The 19,572-nt window shown below is 53.6% G+C and overlaps 1 protein-coding gene across 20 annotated transcripts in view; it reads right to left on the bottom strand.

Moving 5' to 3' along the window:
• Positions 1-19,572, bottom strand: part of DENND1A (DENN domain containing 1A) — a 513,465-nt gene that overhangs the window by 10,068 nt on the left and 483,825 nt on the right. For 16 of the 20 annotated variants that reach the window (XM_058694192.1, XM_058694190.1, XM_058694195.1 and 13 more), the window contains 2 exons: positions 18,404-18,460; positions 11,619-11,707 (listed from right to left, as the gene is read on the bottom strand). In XM_058694192.1, the coding sequence (XP_058550175.1) occupies positions 11,619-11,707; positions 18,404-18,460 (146 nt within the window). Of the gene's footprint in view, positions 1-6,819; positions 9,454-11,618; positions 11,708-18,403; positions 18,461-19,572 lie in introns of those variants that run through there. The other 4 variants (XM_058694179.1, XM_058694186.1, XM_058694197.1 and 1 more) reach the window with 3 other exon arrangements.

The raw sequence follows: 19,572 nt of genomic DNA, 5'->3' as shown, positions 1-19,572 counted from the left end.
TGGAGCTTTCCCCTCAGATGAAGCTAGCTTCCCCTTGGGCTGAATGTTTTAGCACTTCATCCATACCATTTAACCTCTTGCAATTCTGTTTCTAAGTCGAGTTCCTCAAGGGCAGGGGCCTGGCTCCTTCTTCTCTTTATCCCCACATGGGGCACAACATTAGTGCGATGGAGGTTTGTAGTCAAATGTCTGGAAGCCAGTGTGCTGGGGAGATGAGGCAGCCCCCATCCATCTCACCCACCTTTCTGGAGCCCCAGCACAGCACCTGTCCCTTTCATCAGCTTGGGGCTACGGTATAAAAGTGTCCCCTGAGGTTCCCCGTCTATCCTCTGAGACGTTGAGGCTGCAGAGTGGGACCACATGTGGGGGTGAGGGTGCTGGGTACATAGGAGCAGGCAGGAGTCTTGGAAAAATGTGTAAAATAATATCCACTGTGCCAGGGGCTTTACATAGATTATTTCCACCCCTCCCAACAGCCTAGCAGGGAGGTGTATCACTGTGCTGATTTTACAGAGGATGGGACTGTCATTAGTCCGTCCATCCGTCTGTCTGTCCGTCCATCCAACCAACCATCCATCCATCCATCCATCCATCCATCCATCCATCCATCCACCCACCCACCCACCCACCCACACTTCCAGGTAGAGGCACTTCCCGAGTGCTAGGTGAGCACTGGGCATCTCTGTGAAGGAGAGAGAGGTAACCACGTGACCTGGCCAGGGAGTGACAAGCAGAGATTCTAGGCCAGGGCCCTCACTGTCCCGTCAGCCGGGCTGCTGGTAGAGGCGTACGAGGGGACACACACCTCTGCTTAGGTCAACCTGAATGAAGCTCTTTGGTGTCCCTCAAATCCATCCTGAGTGCCCTTCCAACACCCATCCAAGTATGGTCTCCTCCTCTGGCTTCGACCAGAAAGCAGCAATCACAGCTTGGCACGTGAGCCGAATGCCAGGAAGGTCTGGATTCACAGAAGAGCAAGCAGCCTTTGTGCTGGACTGGACCTTGGCTTCACTCAACCCGGCTGCCGTAGTTCACACCCCTGTCAGAGTCCAGGGCCTCCCCACATTGGTGTGGTCACGTAGCAGGCCTGCGGGGTGAGAGGGGCAGGAGGGAACCAATTTCCCTCTCCAGTCAGCTCTCCTGGCCTGGCCAGGCCAGGCGGGCTGGACAGTGGCTTCCACAAGAGGCCCAGGGTATCTCCGGAACATGCCGTCTGTCTCTCGAGAGTGACAAAAACCCTCGCCAGGTGGTTTGGTCAGATCAGAGTGTTTTCAGGCTTCGGGCCACGTGGATGATGACGAGGATGCAAGCTAAACGCTGGCCGTACAGTTTCCTTAATTCCTTTATCACGTGCTCACTTGGCAGAGAATGCCAAGGCTCAGAGAGGGCCAGTCGCTTGCCCAGCATCACACAGCAGCCATAGGTGGAGCCAGGAGTCTGGATCTGTTTGACTCCAAACCACTTTGTGATCCCGCCTCTTCAGTTCTGTGTATCTGAAACAACGCGATAAGGGGCAGGGTGTGCCCCCTTCCACTTTTAATAAAAGGTGAGATTTCAAAATAAACTGATTTAAATTCAGCTGCTCATGTCCTCCTCTGAAACACAGAGTCAGATATTTGTCAGAGATAAAGGATGAATCGTTGAAAATGTCCAGGTTTAAATTTTTTATTAGCTTAAGGCAGAATACGGGGAGAAAAAAAAAAAAAGCGTACCTCTTCCCTCATTAACCCAATTCAGCTAGTAGCCTGCAGTCTGCCACCCACCACTCGCCTGGATTTGATTACACACAAAGAGCTGTCTGTGAAAAGGCAGGTCGTGGTGAACTTGGCTACCCAGCGAGGGGCTGCCAGAGTCTTGGCGAGAAAGAAAGGCCCGCTGTCCATCACCATTCAGACCCCATCATCTCCCACGGCTGCTCCCGCCTCTGCCCACCTCATCTCGGAGTTCCCATGCAGATGACTTCCCGAACCCTTTCTAATGTTTGGTTTAACGTGTCGCCGGTTAGCGCACGCGTGTGACAGTGGTGACAGGCGCGGCTGTTCCTTTTTAAATACCATGTCAGAGACACAGCGTCAGGAAGCGGGGACGTGCTCTGTGGCTCTCCGCCGTGCCGGGATCGCATGGGCTTATTTTTTAATGAGGAAGATCTGCATCTCGAGAGTTTTTTTCATGTGTCACATCGCGTGGACAAATCAGCAGCACGTCACGCTGGCCCAAAATGAAATGCTGACAAATGTAGATATTTCAAATTTAATTGACATTTAAATGTACTTGAGATAAGGAAGGGAAAAATCAGCAAGGACTTGGTCTCCAGAGGTAACGAGGGGAGCCGGTGATCATTTTTTAAAGGATCATTTCACTCCAGCACAAAGGATCTTCACTTTGTAAACGGCCGCCCTGGCATCCTTTGATTACAAGGCTCCTGTTGGGCCGATGAGCGGGGACAGGCCCCAGGACAAGGCCAGGTCCTGCCTGCCCAGTAGATGTGCCATTCTGTGCAGCTTCCCATCACCCCCCACTTGCCAGCCAGATGACCTTGGGAAAGTCATTTTACCTCCCTTCCCCCTAATATCTTATCTGCAAAATGGGGGTTCTACAGCCCTCCTGATGGTGTTGTCACAAAGTTGAATGAAATTATTCGTAAAGGGCTTGGCCTCATGCCCAGGGATAGTACATACTCAATTACTATCCATATGCCACATTCACCTGCTAACAGACAGATTCTGGGCATTTTCATCCGGTGTAGGGTCTTCCCTAGGTGTTCAAGGACGAATATAAGGTGGCTCCTGCTTTCAAAGACTTTCCTGGTCAGGGTTAGTGGTCCCCTAACTGGTTAGGTCAGGGTTAGGTCCCCTAACCTAGAGGGTTAGGGTCAGTTGGGCCTATGGTAGCACATCACAATTCCCACGCCATGTGTTGGTGGTATAGGGGTGAGCGTAGCTGCCTTCCAGAACTCCCACGCCATCTCTCCACCACCATAACACAGGACCAAGACTCCAGACCACACCCGGGCATACGCATAGATGAAAACAATAGAACAGAGCCCTGAAGCAAGTCAGAGGGTCTTTGGGGGAAACAAGTTGGTGCACAGCCCCCAAGGGAAGCTCCAGAACTGCACTGGAGCTATTCTCTGTGTGACCTGGGTTAAGAGCTAGGACCATTCTCAGGGAGGAAGAACTGGAGACAGATACAGAACCTGCTGGACACTGGATCTTTGCACTCAGTTGTACGTGACGATCTACTCTAAAACAGGAAGACTGAATCACTGCTGTCATGAGTCAAGATCACCAGCAGAGGGTGTTCTTCCTGTCAGGTCAACTGGTCTGGTGGGGATGGGTGGGTGTGAGAGCAACTTTTTCTCACCCCACTGGGAACGTGCCCTGCCAGAGGGCAGTGGGGGGGGGGGGGTACCCCTGGTTCAGGGGCTCTTGGTTGAGGCTCCATTCGGGAAGTGATGTGGGAGCTGGGCTTCCAATGCTGAGTATGGAGGAGGCTGCAGGATGGCCTGGAGGGGTCTCTGGGAGGAGTGGGCACAAGGGGCTTGAGGTCAGGGTGGGAGTTTCAAGAAAAGACTGGCAGGGTTGGTAGGGACCAGGTGGTGGAGGAGGGCCTTGAACCCACAGGAGGACTGAGGTGACGTGCCAGATTAGGGGGTGATGTGAGGACTGGGGAGGGGGCCTTACTGGCTTGGCCTCATCTCTCTCTTGAGAGGGTTGGCTGTACCCTTTATCTTTCCAATCTTCATCATTCCATCTGTCTGTCAACGTTTATGTTCATTCATTCATCCCTTCTTTTGAAAAAACACTAGTGTCAAGATGTTCCACACCCATCCCCGAGACGTCCTGAGAAGTCCTCCTTCCCAGTCCTTCTCATAGGCAGAGAAGCCCGAACACAGGACCCGGGCTTCACCTTCCCATTCTTCAGGCTCTTTGGTAGAGAGAAGATGGGGGTGGGGACACCGTCTACACGTTTCCTACCCAGAAGAGAAACTGTGTAGACTGTAAACAACAAGTAGCCCTCACCCCAAGGACCGCCTCTGCCTGCCCTGAGCCTGAGTCTCCTGTGGGGGCCCTGGGAGCAGTGGTGGAGGACAGGGTGTCTGGTGAGAAAGCAGTGGACGTGGCCATGGGACCCTGCAGACCTAGGTGCACATCCTGGATCTAAGGCCACCATTCCACCTGTTAGAGCCTTGGTTCCCTCACTGGCTGAACAGGTGAACACACCTGAGTCGTGATGACTTTTGGGGGCGTGGTGGGGGGGGGAGAGTAGGTTAACCAAGGTGACACATAGAAGTGCTGGGCCTGAAACAGGCCCTGAGAAAGGGTGACGGGGCTCCTGGAAGAGGGAGGGGCTCAGGAGAGGTGGCAAAACTTTCAAAGGAGGCTGAAAGCAGCAGGTCTTGGGGGTGGGGCACCTTCTCTCCCGGGGGTGCGCTAAAGGCTTGGGTTCTCAGCTGGAACTAACTCTCCCTGTCATGACAGCTCCTGGGAGGGCTCCTTCCTTCTGAGCAGTAGGCAGAAGTGGCTGGGGACAAGGGAGACCTGTGTTTGCCTGGGCTGCTGCGCATCCCTGGGGACTCCTCAGCAGTTCCTTCTTTTCCGGTCTGGGCTCAGGCTCCACGTCAGACTTCTGCTGTGTGGCTTTGTCTCCAGGGCCCAGAACCTACTGCTGGAGAGGGGAGGGCGGCCTGAGTGGGGTCAGGGGCCTCTCTCACATTGCTAATTGGGTCTGGGACCCTCCGCTCCAGGGTTTGAACTCTTGGCTGCTCAGGGAGTGGGTCCTGGCAGGCTGCCAGGGGGTCAGTACCGAGACAGCTGTCCCTACCCCTGGGGCCCAGGGCCCAGCTGGCATCTTGGAGACTTGCTCCTGGGGCTGATGGCAGTTTCTGGCTCTTAGATGGCCTGGGCGGGACAGGTGCTAGTAGCTTCACAGTCACACCCAATCATATTTGGCACACAGTAGGCGCTCTTTCCACATTTGTGGTTAACTGACATCCCTTCCCCATCTCCAGGGTGCTATGAGCTATGAGCTATTAGCTTCAACCTATCTTCAGTGATTCCCTTGTCCATTCATTCAGTAAATGTCCCCGAGCAGAGCCCTAAGCTAGGCTCCGGTCTGGGAGTTGAGGAGTCAAAGCCGAAGGGCGCGTGACCCTTGCCCTGGAGGGGCTCCTAGACCCCTGTGTGTGTGTGTGACGTAAGAGAATACAAGGGGCAGGTCAGTGTGGTATCGGTGGGGGGGGGGGGGGGCACAGGGTCAGCCAGGGGGCTGTGGGCATGGGAGGGAGGGGCAGCTGATGAGGGAGGGCAACAGGGTGGGCATCAGATTGTTGACAGCAGCAGTCCCTGCAGGAGGGGAGACGGCTGTGCCCCGCCAACCTAGCATGCCAGTGTGGCTCTCGTGGGCGGTTTCCCAAATCATGTTCTTTGGGATGTGAACAGGCATTGTGTTTAAAAAAAAAAAAAAAAAAAAAAGGGCAGGGGCGCCTGGGCGGCTCAGTTGGCTGAGCATCTGACTCTTGGTTTCGGCTCAGGTTATGATCCCAGGGTCCCTGGTCTTAAGCATGGAGCCTGTTTGGGGTTCGTTCGTTCTCTGTCATTCCCTCTCTCCCTCTCTCCCTCTCTCTGTCTCTCTCTCTCTCTCTCTCTCTCTCTCTCTCTCTCTCTTTCTCCCCCTCTGCCCCTCAGCTCATGCTCTCTAAAAAAAAAAAAAGAAAAAAAAGGCAAAAAGTCTTGCCCAGGGTTTCTGGCTGGCAGCTAGTGGGCAAGATGCTGACCCAGGTCTGTCCCTGGCACCAGAGTCTTAGGCCACTGCCCTGGCAACAGTTCACCAACCACACCCCTGGGGCAGCTCTGGGCCTGGGTAGGAGGGAACGGGGCTCTACCCGGCTGTGCTCTGTGGCCAGCATCACCAGGGGCTGTGCTGAGCCCTGGTCTTGAGGACATGGCAGGGTGTGGAACATCATCTTTGGCCAGAGCACATGTGCACCTGGCCCAAAGAGATACAACTGCAGTGTTCTGAGACCTTGTCTGTGGGTAGAGCTCTCACTAAATGCTTCTGGCAGCTTCCTCTGATCTTATTTTAATCTTCTGGGGCTTTGGGTGCTGGGGTCACGCAGTGCAATTTGGATGATCAGACTCTACAAATTCCTAAGCAGCGGGGGCTGGCCATTTGGTGCACAGACTATCAGCCCAGCCAGCACAGCCTGCGGAATTTCTCCTTGGTCAGAAGGATTCCTGGGGCACCTGGGTGGCTCAGTCGGTTAAGCATCCGACTCTTGATTTCGGCTCGGGTCATGATCTCGTGGTTCGTAAGTTCAAGCCCTGCATGGGGCTCTGTGCTAACAGTGTGGACCTGCTTGGGATTCATTCTCTCTCTCTCTCTCTCTCTCTCTCTCTCTCTCTCTCTCTCTCTGCCCCTTCCTCACTCACTCGCACTCTCTAATTAATAAGTAAATAAACAAACAAACAAACTTAAAAAAAGGATTCCTAATGCAGCCACATGCTCCTCTGGGTCCCCCCAGACTCAGATTCGCAGGCAGTCCAGAGTTTTGGTGGGAGTGCAAAGTGGTACAAATCTTTCAGCAAGTTATTTAGCAATTTAGAAATTTGCCTCTATGACTGGGTAAGGGTACAGGGCAGTGACAACCTCTCAGGGTCTCAGCTACTTCTTCTATAATATAGAGCTAATGATACCTTACCCTCACTCCCAAGATTTCTTGCGAGGATTAAATGAAACGGCGTATATAAAGTGCTTGGCCAGCATTAATGGTAGTTGTTAATCATTCCATTCCTTATGACGATATCAGATGAGAAAAGCTTTAAGAACAAGGGCATTTTTTTCTGGCGTTTCGTGTCTACAGATCCAATCTAGAGCAGTGTACAGATCCAATAGGAGGGGGCGTGGTGAGGCAGCCCACGCATGGACGCAAAATGCGATCTTGGCACAGTCACGCACGGCAGGGGTTACAAGGACACGGGCAAGTCCACAGGACGGAATACTGCAAGGACGCTGCAGCTCTACAAGATATATATAGGAAAAAGACCTGAGGGGAACCTGCAGAAATGCTGGTAGGCAGGGAGGTTCAGAATGATCTTGTCTCTTTTGCCCAACTTCTGGATTGTAAGGTTATTGGGTTATTTTTATAGACAAACAAAATCACTTGAAAAGAGCAGAGGCTGTACAGATCTGGCCAGCGAGGTGAGCAGGGCAATGGCTGGTGGGCCCTCGGTGCCTGAATCCTGACCATTCCTACTTAGTACAATGAAACTTCAAATAAGCAGCCTGCAGCCAGTCAGGACTCCTGGGGGGGTGGTGCCTGGCTCACCCGCTGGAGGGGAGACAAAGGTGTGCCGTCAAAAGGGTTCAGGCTCTGCAGCTGGTCAGCACGGGGCTCGTCTCTGATCTATACTGACTGCAAGCCTCTTCGCCATTAAGACTCAGAAGACAGCCCTACCCTTCTGGGTTGTCGTGAAGATTAAGCGAGGTGGAGGCTGTACGTGACTCTGTCTGTACCCTCAGCAACTCTGCGAGGGCCACTGCCCGAACCCCCACCACGGGGAACAGATGACGAGTAGCCCGGCCCGCGAGAGGCACCTGGGGACCAGCAGGCCACTCCTCTGTCTGCACACCGAGCGCCATCCTGAGGGGCAGGCGGTACTGAGCCCAGTGCTGCCTTTGAGAGTTTGCCGCCGGCTCCTTCTAAGCGTCACGTTGGATGAGAAATTCTCCGATCCCTGGCAGGCCAAAGGGAAAATAAGTTGGGGCCTGACAGCCATGCACACTGCGGCCGAAATAACCTTTAACAGGCGGGAGATGGGAAACTCCTCATGCCCACCGCAGCCCCCACTGTCCTCATTACTCACAGTAACTCATGGTCATACTTAGGTTCGTAACCAAAAAGCTTGGATGGTATCGAAGAAGGGGTGAGGCCTGTGTTATCAGACGGTCGATCGCACCATTTTCTAGCCCAGAGACCTTCAGCCAGTTCTAGAAGATCTCTCTCTGAGCCTCAGTTTCTCTGTGAGAGGGGAAAGCCACCACCTACCTTTCTCAAGCTTAAGGGATGGTTCAGTAAAGGTCATAGGCAGAAGCACTCAGGCACCAGGGGACACTGCTTCTTTGCCAGGAAGACGACTGAACGGCTCTAGATCCCAACTTCCAGCAGCCAGACGGAAAGGGTAGCGTGTGGGGCAACTCATCTTAGGACACAGAATCACCAAAATGACGAGGGGACCCCGTGGGCGGCAGAGTGTAGCGGAGAGAATGAAATCAAGTAGCATGTGGAGTCCTGGCCCCGCCACCTTCTGACCAGATGACCCCGGGAACACCGGTCAAATGCATTTTCTGAGCCCTAGTTCCCACTCGGTGGAAGAAGAAACAAATACCCGCTGAAGAGGGCCTAGAACACAACAGGTGCTGGGCTGTGCTTGCTGCTAACTGGTCTCTGACCCCCAGCCCGCACTGCGTGACCCCTCCCAGCCCTGGCTCTCACCCTGGGGAATCCTCAGGGCATTCCGGCAGCCCGTTCTGAATAATAATGGAAGTAGCTAGTACTTCTGGAGAAGAAATAGTCACTGAATATTAATTAGCAGGTGTTAACTGGAAAACAGAGGGAATGCTTTCCCCAGAAATCTTTCTGAAGTGTTCCTCCAGTTGTCATCAGACGGTTGTCAGGGGCTGGGACACCCACCTTTGATTCGGAAAGAGCATTTGACATAGGAGAAAATTTCATTTTGGGGAAATGCAAGTCAAAACAGAATCGGCACGGGGATTCTCTTTAAAGGCCGCCTTTAAAAGATCCCAAACAGCTCACACCTGGTAGGGTTTTGAAGCTATTTGCTGAATGAATGGATGCATGAATGGACAGATGGACATCATCTGGAAAGAAAGAACTAGAGTCCAACGGGTGGGCCAGCCAGAGAGCTGGCAGCCGATATTCCTGGGCCTTGATGAATTCCAGACTCCGAGCTGCTGCGGGAGGCCAAGGAGACTGTCTTCTTGTTAATCAGCTCCATCTTGCCGTCCACAAAGTTAATTATTTAATGGTTTATTTGGAAGTGAGAGTTGGGGCAGAAGCCGGGAGGACGGAACCTCTCGCTCCACTTCAAAGATCTCCTGTCTCTTGCTGCCGTCCGAACCCTCTAAGTTGCCGATGCACTTTGATATTCCCAGCGGAGACAAAGATCCGTGAGTCCAGAAAATCCAGGCCAGATTAAAGGGCCAGGCACCGAGTCCACGTGCCCCACACGGAACCACCGGCAACAAAGGCCCATTAGGATCTGGCTCCTGCCTGCCGGCTTGTCTTCTCGTGTCTCCCAACACAATGCTGACAGATTGGTGGAGCTGCTTTCTTTCCCCCCCAGAACAATATTTTATGAGGAGTCTGTTTTATTAAAATATTTTCCGCTGGATGCTTCCTGTGTTTCAAGAACTTGGTCTTGCCAGCTGGAGCTGATGACAGTTGAGAAAAACACATCCAAGTGCTGTTGTGACATGGCATTTGGAAGTGGAGGAGCACAACGGGGGTGGGGGGGATGGGGGTGGGGGTGGGGAGGTGGGGGGGATGGGTGGGCAGCATGGGAAGAGATGCAGGAAAATACCCCGGTTGCACCAGAAATGTCGCTGGTATTAGGGGAGAACGCACCCCTCCCCCCCACTAAAAAAATACGAACAGAAACTCTTGGAATAACATCCCCAAACGTACTTCTCTACCACCTGCAGGGCTGGAGCTGCCGTGGCGGACAGAGAACCTGCCATGTGCGTTCTATCACTGCCAGTGAACTAGCGCCCATGTTCCCACTGGTTCATTTCAACCCAAATGTTTCCGGAACAGAAACCTAAAACAAGGCGTATTGCACAAAGAAATGAAAAGTGATACCGGCGCAGTTGGGCTAACGACCAGGATGATGGGATGGCCAGACGCTGGCTCTGGGGCATGGACTGAAGAGGCTTCCCCTATCACTGGGCTGGGACAGCAGCGGCATAAATGAACGAAATCAGGAATTCTAACCTCTAATTGGTGCCCTGGTCACAAAATAGGAAATGGTTTTCAGTAACACGTGGAGTGTTGTTGGCTCTGGGTGCTCTTGGGCATGCACGGCGACTCTAGGCTTGCATTTCAGTATCTACAGACCCACAACTCTCTATCCCAGCACGGTGTCTAAAAGGTTTAGCCCGGTTTTAAAGACGTGGTTTTAAAGGAAAGTAAACTAATTTCATCTCTTCCTAAGGAGAAATCTTCAGGGTCTGAGGAACTCTGGAGCCATGGAGGACTTTCTCCACACGGGGGCAGTCATAATCCATGCGAGTCAGGGCCAGAACTATTCCTTAAGATTCCCACCGTCCTATTGTGCAGAGGACAAGTTGTACCTACAACCAACTTCAGGACTCCTCTCTTCCACAGTTCACATAAACAAGCATCTCTCAAGATGTGCGTGCACACACACACACACACACACACAGGCCATCTCCCAGCGCTTTCTGGGCAAGGTTGTGTAGGCCTAGGTCAGCTGGTTCTGTAACAACACGGTGGCCTCCAGCAATGCCATACTGTAAACCAGAAATCCTGGAAGAGCTCAAGTGTGCTGCAACCTGGGTTAGGCCACAAGTGGACATTTCAGAATTTCTTCTTCCTTTTGGCTCCTTTTCTGGCTAGGGCCTGCCATTTCCTTTAGCTTGTTTCCTGACAACTTTTCTGAAGGTAGAGCAGACAGGAGGCGCGTTCCTCGCCTCACCCAAGGGACTTCAGGGTCCCCGGGGCAACAGTTTTGGTTCCCCTAACAAACCCTAGACTGAGAGGCTTTCGTGGACTTTTTCAAAGCATCGCAGGAAGCTGGTGTATAGCTGCTGAGTTGTTTGGGGAGATCCCCAGGGCTGTGGGCCTTGGGGACAAAGGGAAGCACTCCAGACAGTTCAGGACTTGGGGCCGTGTGCCGCTTTAAGCCTCACATCATCCGGGCAGCTCAATCTCAGGCGTTGCTTGCCCACCTGTCGTCTCCCTCGTCTATCCAGCATCTGTCCTGCATCGATTCTGAGTCGGGCCCTCTGCTGGCTTCCGGGCAGAACACCCAGTGCTTGCCTGCAGAACTCTGGGCCCGAGGGGAAGTGGAAAAGCCAAGCCCTAGTAAAATAAATGCTATGGCACAGGTGAGCAAAAGTACTGACGGGTGTGGGGCGACGGATAAGGACTGTCCTGGGTGTAAAGCCAAGCTTTAGAGACCTCGAGCACCCCAGGCCTAGGAGGGTGGTGGCCCTTGTTAAATGGGTCAGCTCCTTGACCAGGTTCCTAGCTCTCTCCTGCTGACCTTAGACCTTTGGCATAAGAAAAGGCCTGGAACCTTCTTCTGAGCCTGTTTGAGTACGCTCTGGGTGTCACCACTCAAAACCCAGCCCAGATGCCTGGCTGGAGGCCTCCGGGGCCTCCCGCCGGCATGAGAACTGCGAGCAAACGCCGATGCGGAAGATCAAGCCTAGCTCCCTGACTGACCTCTTTGTTGAAACACCCGCTCAGGGCTCCAGGAAGCCCTTCAAAGGCCAGGGTTGCAGCGTGGACACCGCAAAGGCCTGGCCCACTGGGCTCTGGCAGACAGAAGGGAGGCGAGCGACGGGGTACTCACTGCTCGGGGCTTGAGACGGACGTCCTCCGGCCTTCCACCGTGATGTTGCTCTTTGGTCTCTTTACCACATGTGGACGGGGAGGGCGCACCTGCAGCGGGCACAGAGGGAAGTCCCTGAGGAGTGAGTTGGAAAAGCCACACAGGGACATTCCACACATCTAGATGAGCAGCCCCAAAATAAACGTGGAGGCATTTGCATAGTACAGGCTACAAAGCCTCTGCTTCTCGTGAGAACGTGGCACCGAGTGTGCAGCAGATACCCGCATGGGAAATCCGTGGCCTATTTAAGTGGGAAAGGTTCTTCTGAAGAGCTTGGTCTCCTCATCTGCAAGGAGGGGACGGCTCCACCTGCCCCCTCCTTGCGGGGCTGCCGTGGGAGTTCGACCAGACACTGTCCACGCGGGACCGGGATGCGGAGGCCCTCCTTGATGGTAAGTCCCCCCTCGCCTTCTTCTAGAACGCTGAAACTGGTTTGGTACAATGAAAAGGTTTCACTCGGGCTTTATTTTTAGGGTACACGTGCTTATTTCCTTCTTTTTACAACTGAATTACAGGATGCTTATTTTCCTGAGGAGGAACAGGGAATAAAGCAAGTGATCCCCATCACTGAGCACCAATAAAAATCATTTTTCTGTTCCCCAGGCTGTGTCCGTGCAGTCCTCCTGAGCACGGCTCGGCCTGGATGCCACACACCCCGTGGGGCTCCTACATTCACGGGGACCTAGCTTGAGGGTCGGTGGTGGGGGTGCGTGACGGGGAAGCATACGGCTTCCTAATCCACAGCTGGCCTGTGGCAACAAGATGTGGGCCCACAGAAAAGGTCACCTCCCTCCTCCCCCACCAGAGCCTGTGATGGGAGTTAGGCTAAGAATTTCTAGGTGTCCTTAGAAGGATCCTCGTCTGTTCCAGTCCATGTTACGTGGCTTTAATTTTGGCCCCATCATCTCTGAACATTTCCAGTGCCAGAGAGGGACTGGAGACAGCTAAACCAAGAAAGTCTATCTGTGACTTCTGTTGCCAATAAAAATGCCTGGACGTCCCCATGCAGGGGGCTGGTTCTCTCTCTGCAGATGAAGGGCCAAAGTGGATACAATGCCACAATTTGCTGAGGTCCTCAGACAAGACAAGGAAGAGCACACACATGCTCCGTTTATTGCCCCCCCCCCTTTCCTGAGCCCCCTGCTCCCCACCCCCCAGCAATTTGTGGGCAACACAGCACAATGGCTGAGGAACACAGATTACAGAAGTTGGCTGCATGAAAGACAAGTCTTTATAGAGTCTCATCAAGCCCTCAGGTCTCTGCATGTCTGATCTAACCGAAGTTTTTCCTGTGGAGTGGCCAGTCTGATCTCAGCCTTGTTTGGCAAATCAGACACACGGTAACAGCCAAGTGCATTCCACGAAACTTGTGGTCTTCCCCCCACCCCATTACCCCCCCCACCCCCTCCACCAGGGTTACTCTGAATGAGGATCCAACCTCCCCCGACCCGGGGTTACTCTGAATGAGGATCCAATGAGATGGTCGCGGGAAAGCACGAGCAAGGAGTCTGGCACCAGCCGGGCTTCCCCGTGACCTTATCAGTAACAAAAAAGAGGAGGAGGGTGGGCTATCTCTGAATTAGAAGATGCCATCCAGGATGACCCTTGCCTAGCATCCTGTTCCGTGTGTAGTGTTACAGTGGTCACTCAGCAAGACTTTGAGGAACAGGTGAATGTTGCTGCTTGGAATCTAAGAAGCACATAATAACGTTGCTATTATTGTTACCACGGTTATCAGAACCATGTCTGCTCCGAAGCAGACGTCCAGGCTACGTCCGCTCAAACTCTGAACCGGTTTCCCCGCCCAGAGCCAGACTCCTCTCCCTCTCGCTGCTGCTCAACAGGATTACGGGGTTGGAATGCTCCCCCAGACTTTTCAGCACAAAGGCGGATGTGCAGCGTGGGCTGACGGAGCAGTTCTGCCCTGCCCCAGAGGTCCCGGGGTGGGGGTTTCGGGAAAGGTCAGATATTAAGGCCTGTCAGCCTGTCCTCTTCGCACACGGCTGCTCCTCGCTACAATAAAGGCGGGTTTGGAATGTGAACTTGTGGCTGAAATGGGGGGATTAAGTTTGTGGCAACTTCAACTGAACTTGCAACGTGGTGAAACATGGGGAAAAAGAACAACAGAGCTAATTAGACGAGCTGAGCTGTCAGAGTGCCGCCGAATGGCTCAGCGCCAACAAACAAAAGGAATGGGTTGGCAATCAGCAGGATCGATGGAGAAGACTGCTTCATTAGGGATGATAAAACAGACAGAGCAGGGAGAGGGGGTGGGGGAGGGGAGCGGGGAGGCAGGGAGGCGGGGGAGGGAGAGGAAGGCACAACAGACCCGGAGACAGTCAGTCACCTGCACAGCTACAGACACACCCAGAGTCACACACACCTGACTGGTGTGGACAAAGCCAGACACAAATTACACTCACAGACAACCATCCAGAGACACGCACAGAGGCCTCCAGGCGCCGGCATTCAGCCTCACAAATACACACGAGAGTCGAAGGTACGTGCACGAATCACACACTTGCGTGCACACACACGGCCAGAGACGTTCAGCTGGAGCCGCAACCAGGCACACACACGCGCGCATGCACACACACACACACACACACACACACACACAAAATGGTTTAATGAAGCCCGAATCACAAGACGATGCTGACTACTGGCCCGTCAGATTTCAGCGATCACATCGTCTTTGGGGGGTGCTTAGCAGGGGCGGGGGCTGGGGGAGGGGGAAGAAAACACATGCATGCACCACAGCCACCGGCCCCTCCAGTGTTGGGATCCCAGCAGCGCCAGGGGAGAAAATGCTAAACAGGGATTTTGAGCTCTGTTCAAGGGGGACTTGTGGGGAAAGTTGGGAAACCAGCCAATTCCCCACTGGATTTAAAACCTGAGAAATCTAAGTCGGCAGGGTTAAATGTGTATTGAATACAAAAGCACCGAGTACATTTGATTTTAATGGTGAGCAAGAAATAATAAATACAGAGCTTATAAAGCGCTTCACATGCGGCCGGGCACAGCCTGCCTCTCCCCTGCACGCCCCAGCCCACTCCCCCTAGTCCACCAGACACTGGCAAGGCTTTCTTCTGCTCTTTCCTTTCTCTTCTTGTTAAAAAGAAAATCTAAATCCTCTGGTAACATCTGAACTCCAGCCACAGGTGCCTGGCTACAAAGCTTCTTCCAGAAGGGCTGAACGGCTAGCCCCCATGCTCCTGCCACCCCGGGGCCAACGGCCGGACTGCTAACCAGACTGTTTGTGGCCAAGTACGCGGTAAAGCCCGGCTGGGGGCCAGAGGCTCCTGACAGGAGAGCCGGTCGGGCCATTCTTTTCAAGGCCCTCGAGGGGCCCCGTGTCTCCCAGGGTCACCCGTGGCGGACAGCGGTGCATACTGGAAAGGCTTACACGAGTACACTCAGCGGGCAGATTCCGGGGCACGGGGCACTGCCGGGCCCAGAAAGCACGAGCCTTCCAGGACCCCCAATTTAGTCCCATAGTGACCCTGCTTGGCAGAGAGGGTGTGTGGGGTGGCGGAAGTGTGGTATACATGCCCACCTCATGCCAGGCACCACACACATGTGATCTCACTACCCTCACCAGGCCGGGGGCTGCTGAACCTATTTTACAGATGATCAAACTAAGGGTCCGAGAATTAAACGTCTTGCCTGAAGTTATACAGTCAGGAATTGCCAACCTGTGATTCAAATCGGGTCGGGCCTCTTCGACTTCCAAGCTCAGGAGAAATGGTTCTGCCAGGCACACTGCCCCGAGGGTACCATAACGCAGGGTGGGCAGAGCCCAGGGTACCGATCCGCTCGCCTCCTACACCAGAGCAGTGGCACAGGCGGGTACTACTCGAGTGTTTCTTGGGGTAAGGTTTGCCTTCCCAAGTCCTCAGTTGCCGGTGGGTGTGGCTGGGCCTCCCCCAGTCCACATGGATCCCCACGCTGGTGAGACTGCATGGAATCCACAGGAGCTGTCTCCAATACCTGAGCTTTCCCAGCAGGAGCAGTCCTGTCCCGGATCATGCTTTGCAAGAGAGCCCCTGCCTGCCTTGGATCCCAGGTCTCTACAGGGAATTCTGAGAGCAGCCCTCTCTGTAGGGCTGGCTGAAGGAGAGGCTGCTTGGTGAGGAGTGCGGAGAGGCAGGCCCGGGCTCCGTGGCCAGCTTGGCCTCTTAGCATCTCTGTGGTCTCGGCTGGGTAAATAGCTCTGCCTCCTCCAGGCTGTGGTGGGGACACATGAGATCATAATTACACGAGGGCCCAGCACAGTCCTAGGCACGGAAAAGGAGCTCAGTACGTAATTGTTAATTCTCTTCACCTCTGTGTCTTTGCCAAGCCCCAACACTACCCCAGAGATTCCACAGAAAGCCCAGCTCACTGCTAATGATTACTTTTTCTCCATCAAAGGCTCTGGCCCAGTATTTCACACTAAGGCAGATTCCATGGAACTGCAGGTGGAGGGTCTTGGGAGAGCTCAGTATGCCGGAAAGACCATGGGTTCTAGAGTCTGGTGACCCCTTTCTGCGTTTGAGGGACTTGGGTTAGGTTACCAAGCATCAGTTTTCTCATCTCTAAAATGGGTGGAGATGATGTCTACTTCATAGAGTTACTGTGAGGCCCAGCTAGGATTACTTGCTGACTATAAAAAATCCTCGGCAAATGATAGTCACTAAGAAACTGAGTCACTCCTTAGAACTTCTAAGGTTCAGGGGCGCCAGGGTGGCTCAGTCGGTTAAGCAACCGACTTCAGCTCAGGTCATGATCTCCCGGCTTGTGGGTTTGAGCCCTGCGTCGGGCCCTGTGCTGACAGCTCAGAGCTGGGAACCCACTTCGGATTCTGTGTCTCTCCCTCTCTCTGCCCCTCCCCTGCTCACACTTTGTTTCTCTCTTTCTCTCTCAAAAATAAATAAATAAATAAACAAATAAATAAACATTAAAAAAAAAAAAAAGGAAGTTCTAAGGTTTAAAAGCATGTTAAGAGTATGAGCCACTGCTGTGTGGCAGGCACTGTGCTCGGTGCTTTACAAGGATCGTCTATGTTTTCTCTCTCAAGGCCTCTGGGGAACGAGGGCATGTTAGACAGAAGGTGGTTTTTTTTTTTTTTAATGTTTATTTATTTTTGAGACAGAGAGAGACAGAGCATGAATGGGGGGGGGGGTCAGAGAGAGAGGGAGACACAGAATCTGAAGCAGACTCCAAGCTCTGAGCTGTCAGCACAGAGCCTGATGCGGGGCTCGAACTCACAGACCGTGAGATCATGACCCGAGCCGAAGTCGGACACTCAACCAACTGAGCCACCCAGGCGCCCCCAGAAGGTGTGTTAAAGGGAGAGAGGAGGGGTGCCTGGGTGGCTCAGTTGGTTGAGCGTGCTTTAGGTGAAGGTATCTAAGTCCCCACCGCCCTCGCCCCCCCACCTCCACCCCTGCCCTCTAACTCCTACGCACAGGAGGGAAGGGAAGGAAAAGAGCACCACAGAATTTTCCAACATCCGCACAGAAAGCAGCCACCCAATCGATGCTGGGCGTGTGCACCAAGTATTAAAAACAGACACGGAAGGGCCTAGGCAACCTGCACCCCTCGCCTGCCACGTGTCACAAGATCAATTTGGATGTGTGCATTGGAAAAGGGGGAGCAGGGGTTGGGATGTGGGTTTGTGGGGCACTCTGGTCGCAGCTGGATGGGAACCTGACCTCTTGCTGGGCTGCAGGAGCGGTGGCTGCTTTGAACATAGAGACTGCTGCTTTGAGTCTGCTTTGAGACATAGAAACTCTTCTCTTGGTAAACAGGCCTCACCAAACGGTCCTGGCAAGTTTCCACTTTGAAGGAACCCGTTAAAGTGGTTACGCCTCAGCACAGCCCAAGTCTGAGCTTCTAAGGAAAACGGGGCCCCACACCCAATACTTTTCCATGGCTTTTGTCTTTAAAAACCTTGGATGGGGGGGCACCTGGGTGGCTCAGTCGGTTAAGCGTCTGACTTCAGCTCAGGTCATGATCTCATGGTTTGTGAGCTAGAGCCCTGTGTTGGGGTCCACGCTGGCAGTGCAGAGCCTGCTTGGGGTTCTTGCTCTCTCCTCTCTCTCTGCCCCTCCCCTGATCGTGCTCCCCCCACCCCAAATAAACAAACTTAAAAACAAGAACAAAAACAACTCGGATGGGTCTCTCTGCTTCGCCCACCCCATTCCAAGGTGTCGGTGGGTGTGTCACCCTGACTTGGGACTTCACTGGGCAAGGTGGAGCTCCACGTGAGGCCTGGAACAGGAGGCCCTGTCTCCATCCGAGCTAGCTCGAGATTCTCTGGGCGTAGCCTCTGCCCTCGCAAAGGGACATCAAACGCATTTCCAAACCAAGAGCAAGCAGGAATGAGACCCCTGCTGCCAGCCTTCTGCTTCCTTTGTGAGGAAAGGCAGTTGGAGCTGGGCTTTAAAGCTCACTGGCTAGAAGTAGGAGTCAACCTAGATGTGCTCAAGTGACGCACACACGCACACACGGCAAACACATCACACGGTGGCCCACGGCTACCTACAGCTCTGGCCTACAAGTCGTCAAACTGGTTCGGGGAAAAGGAGACAGAAGCCCAGAAAATGCAAGTTTGGGTTCATGCCACGCAGAGAGGGAAGCTGAAAAACCCAATTCCCGGTTTTGTTTTGCAAGGCAGCTGAGTTCAAACTCCCGAGGTTTAGTCAGGCGGGGAGGACGGCTCAGGCAGTGTTAGGCGGAGGGCAGAACCACTGGCTACTCACGGGCCTCGAGCGCTGTATCTTGGGAGGCGGCGGGCGAGTGGGACGGAGTCTTTGTGGCTGCATTAAAGCGAAACTTAAAACATCAGTACACATGGAGACGGTGTGATGCATTTCCACACACGGCACACGAGAGGACGCAACCAGTCGCCCAAGCCAGACCCCAAGAAGCATCCTCGATGCCTCCCGCTCTCTCATTCCCATGTCAACTGGTCGCCGGACCCTGCACATGCATTTCTGAGGCCTGGATCACTGTAATCATCTCCCAACAGGATCTCCTCCAGCCACTCTCCACATGGGCCCGGGGGGATCTTCTAAAATGCAATACGACCTTGTTGCACCCCAACCTCGAGACCTCTGCTGCCCTTCCTGCCTCCTTGGGGGACAGCTCAACAAGGCCGTGGGCTGGCATTCCAAGACCTGGGCTCTCTTGTGCCCCATACAGACCCCTCCCAATCTTCATCCTTGCTCACCAGGGCAGACCCTCAAATGGCCCTGGACTCTCATGCCTCGTTTCCTGCCTGCCCCTTAGGGTCGAATGACCCACCCCATCCTGATCTGCCTGGCAAATAAATGTCTACTTGTCATTCAAGATAGTGGGTCACAGGCTGCCTTCAATGCTCCCCCTGCCCGGTGCTCCCTGCTACCTGGGACTTATCACCCGGTGTCTCCCTCCCAGCGCCCCCTCCCCTGCACTATCTTTCAAATATTCATTTCCTTGAGGGATTCATCCCTGTTCCCTGGGTGGGGGGGGGGGGGATATCTGCAAAATAAATGTCTGATGAACAAATAAAATGGAATAAAACGCTTAGCTTTTGAAATCAGGATTTGAATAAAAACCAAGAGAGCACAGGCCTGTTGACTGTCTCCTCCGACCCTTTATTTTGAAAGTCAAGCTTTGTCCTTTCAATGGCCTGCGTGCGTAGATGCCCCAGACAGGTGTGGGGGGTGGGCAGGCAGAGGAAGGAAAGGAAGCCTTCACACTAGACCAAACCACGACCCTCCGCAAACCCTGGGAAGCTTCCGGTTGGTTCCTCCCCCTTCACCCAGGAGGTTCACAAAGTCTACACCTGCACTGCTCCCTTCGGCAGCCGATGGCCATGGGTGGCGGGTCTGAATTAAGATGCGCCGTACGTATAAAATACACACTGGCTTTCAGATAGTTAGAAACA

The sequence above is a fragment of the Neofelis nebulosa genome, chromosome 12 (genome assembly GCF_028018385.1).
Source record: "Neofelis nebulosa isolate mNeoNeb1 chromosome 12, mNeoNeb1.pri, whole genome shotgun sequence".
NCBI classification, from domain to species: Eukaryota; Metazoa; Chordata; class Mammalia; order Carnivora; family Felidae; genus Neofelis; species Neofelis nebulosa.
This window is presented reverse-complemented; position numbering and strand designations above follow the sequence as displayed.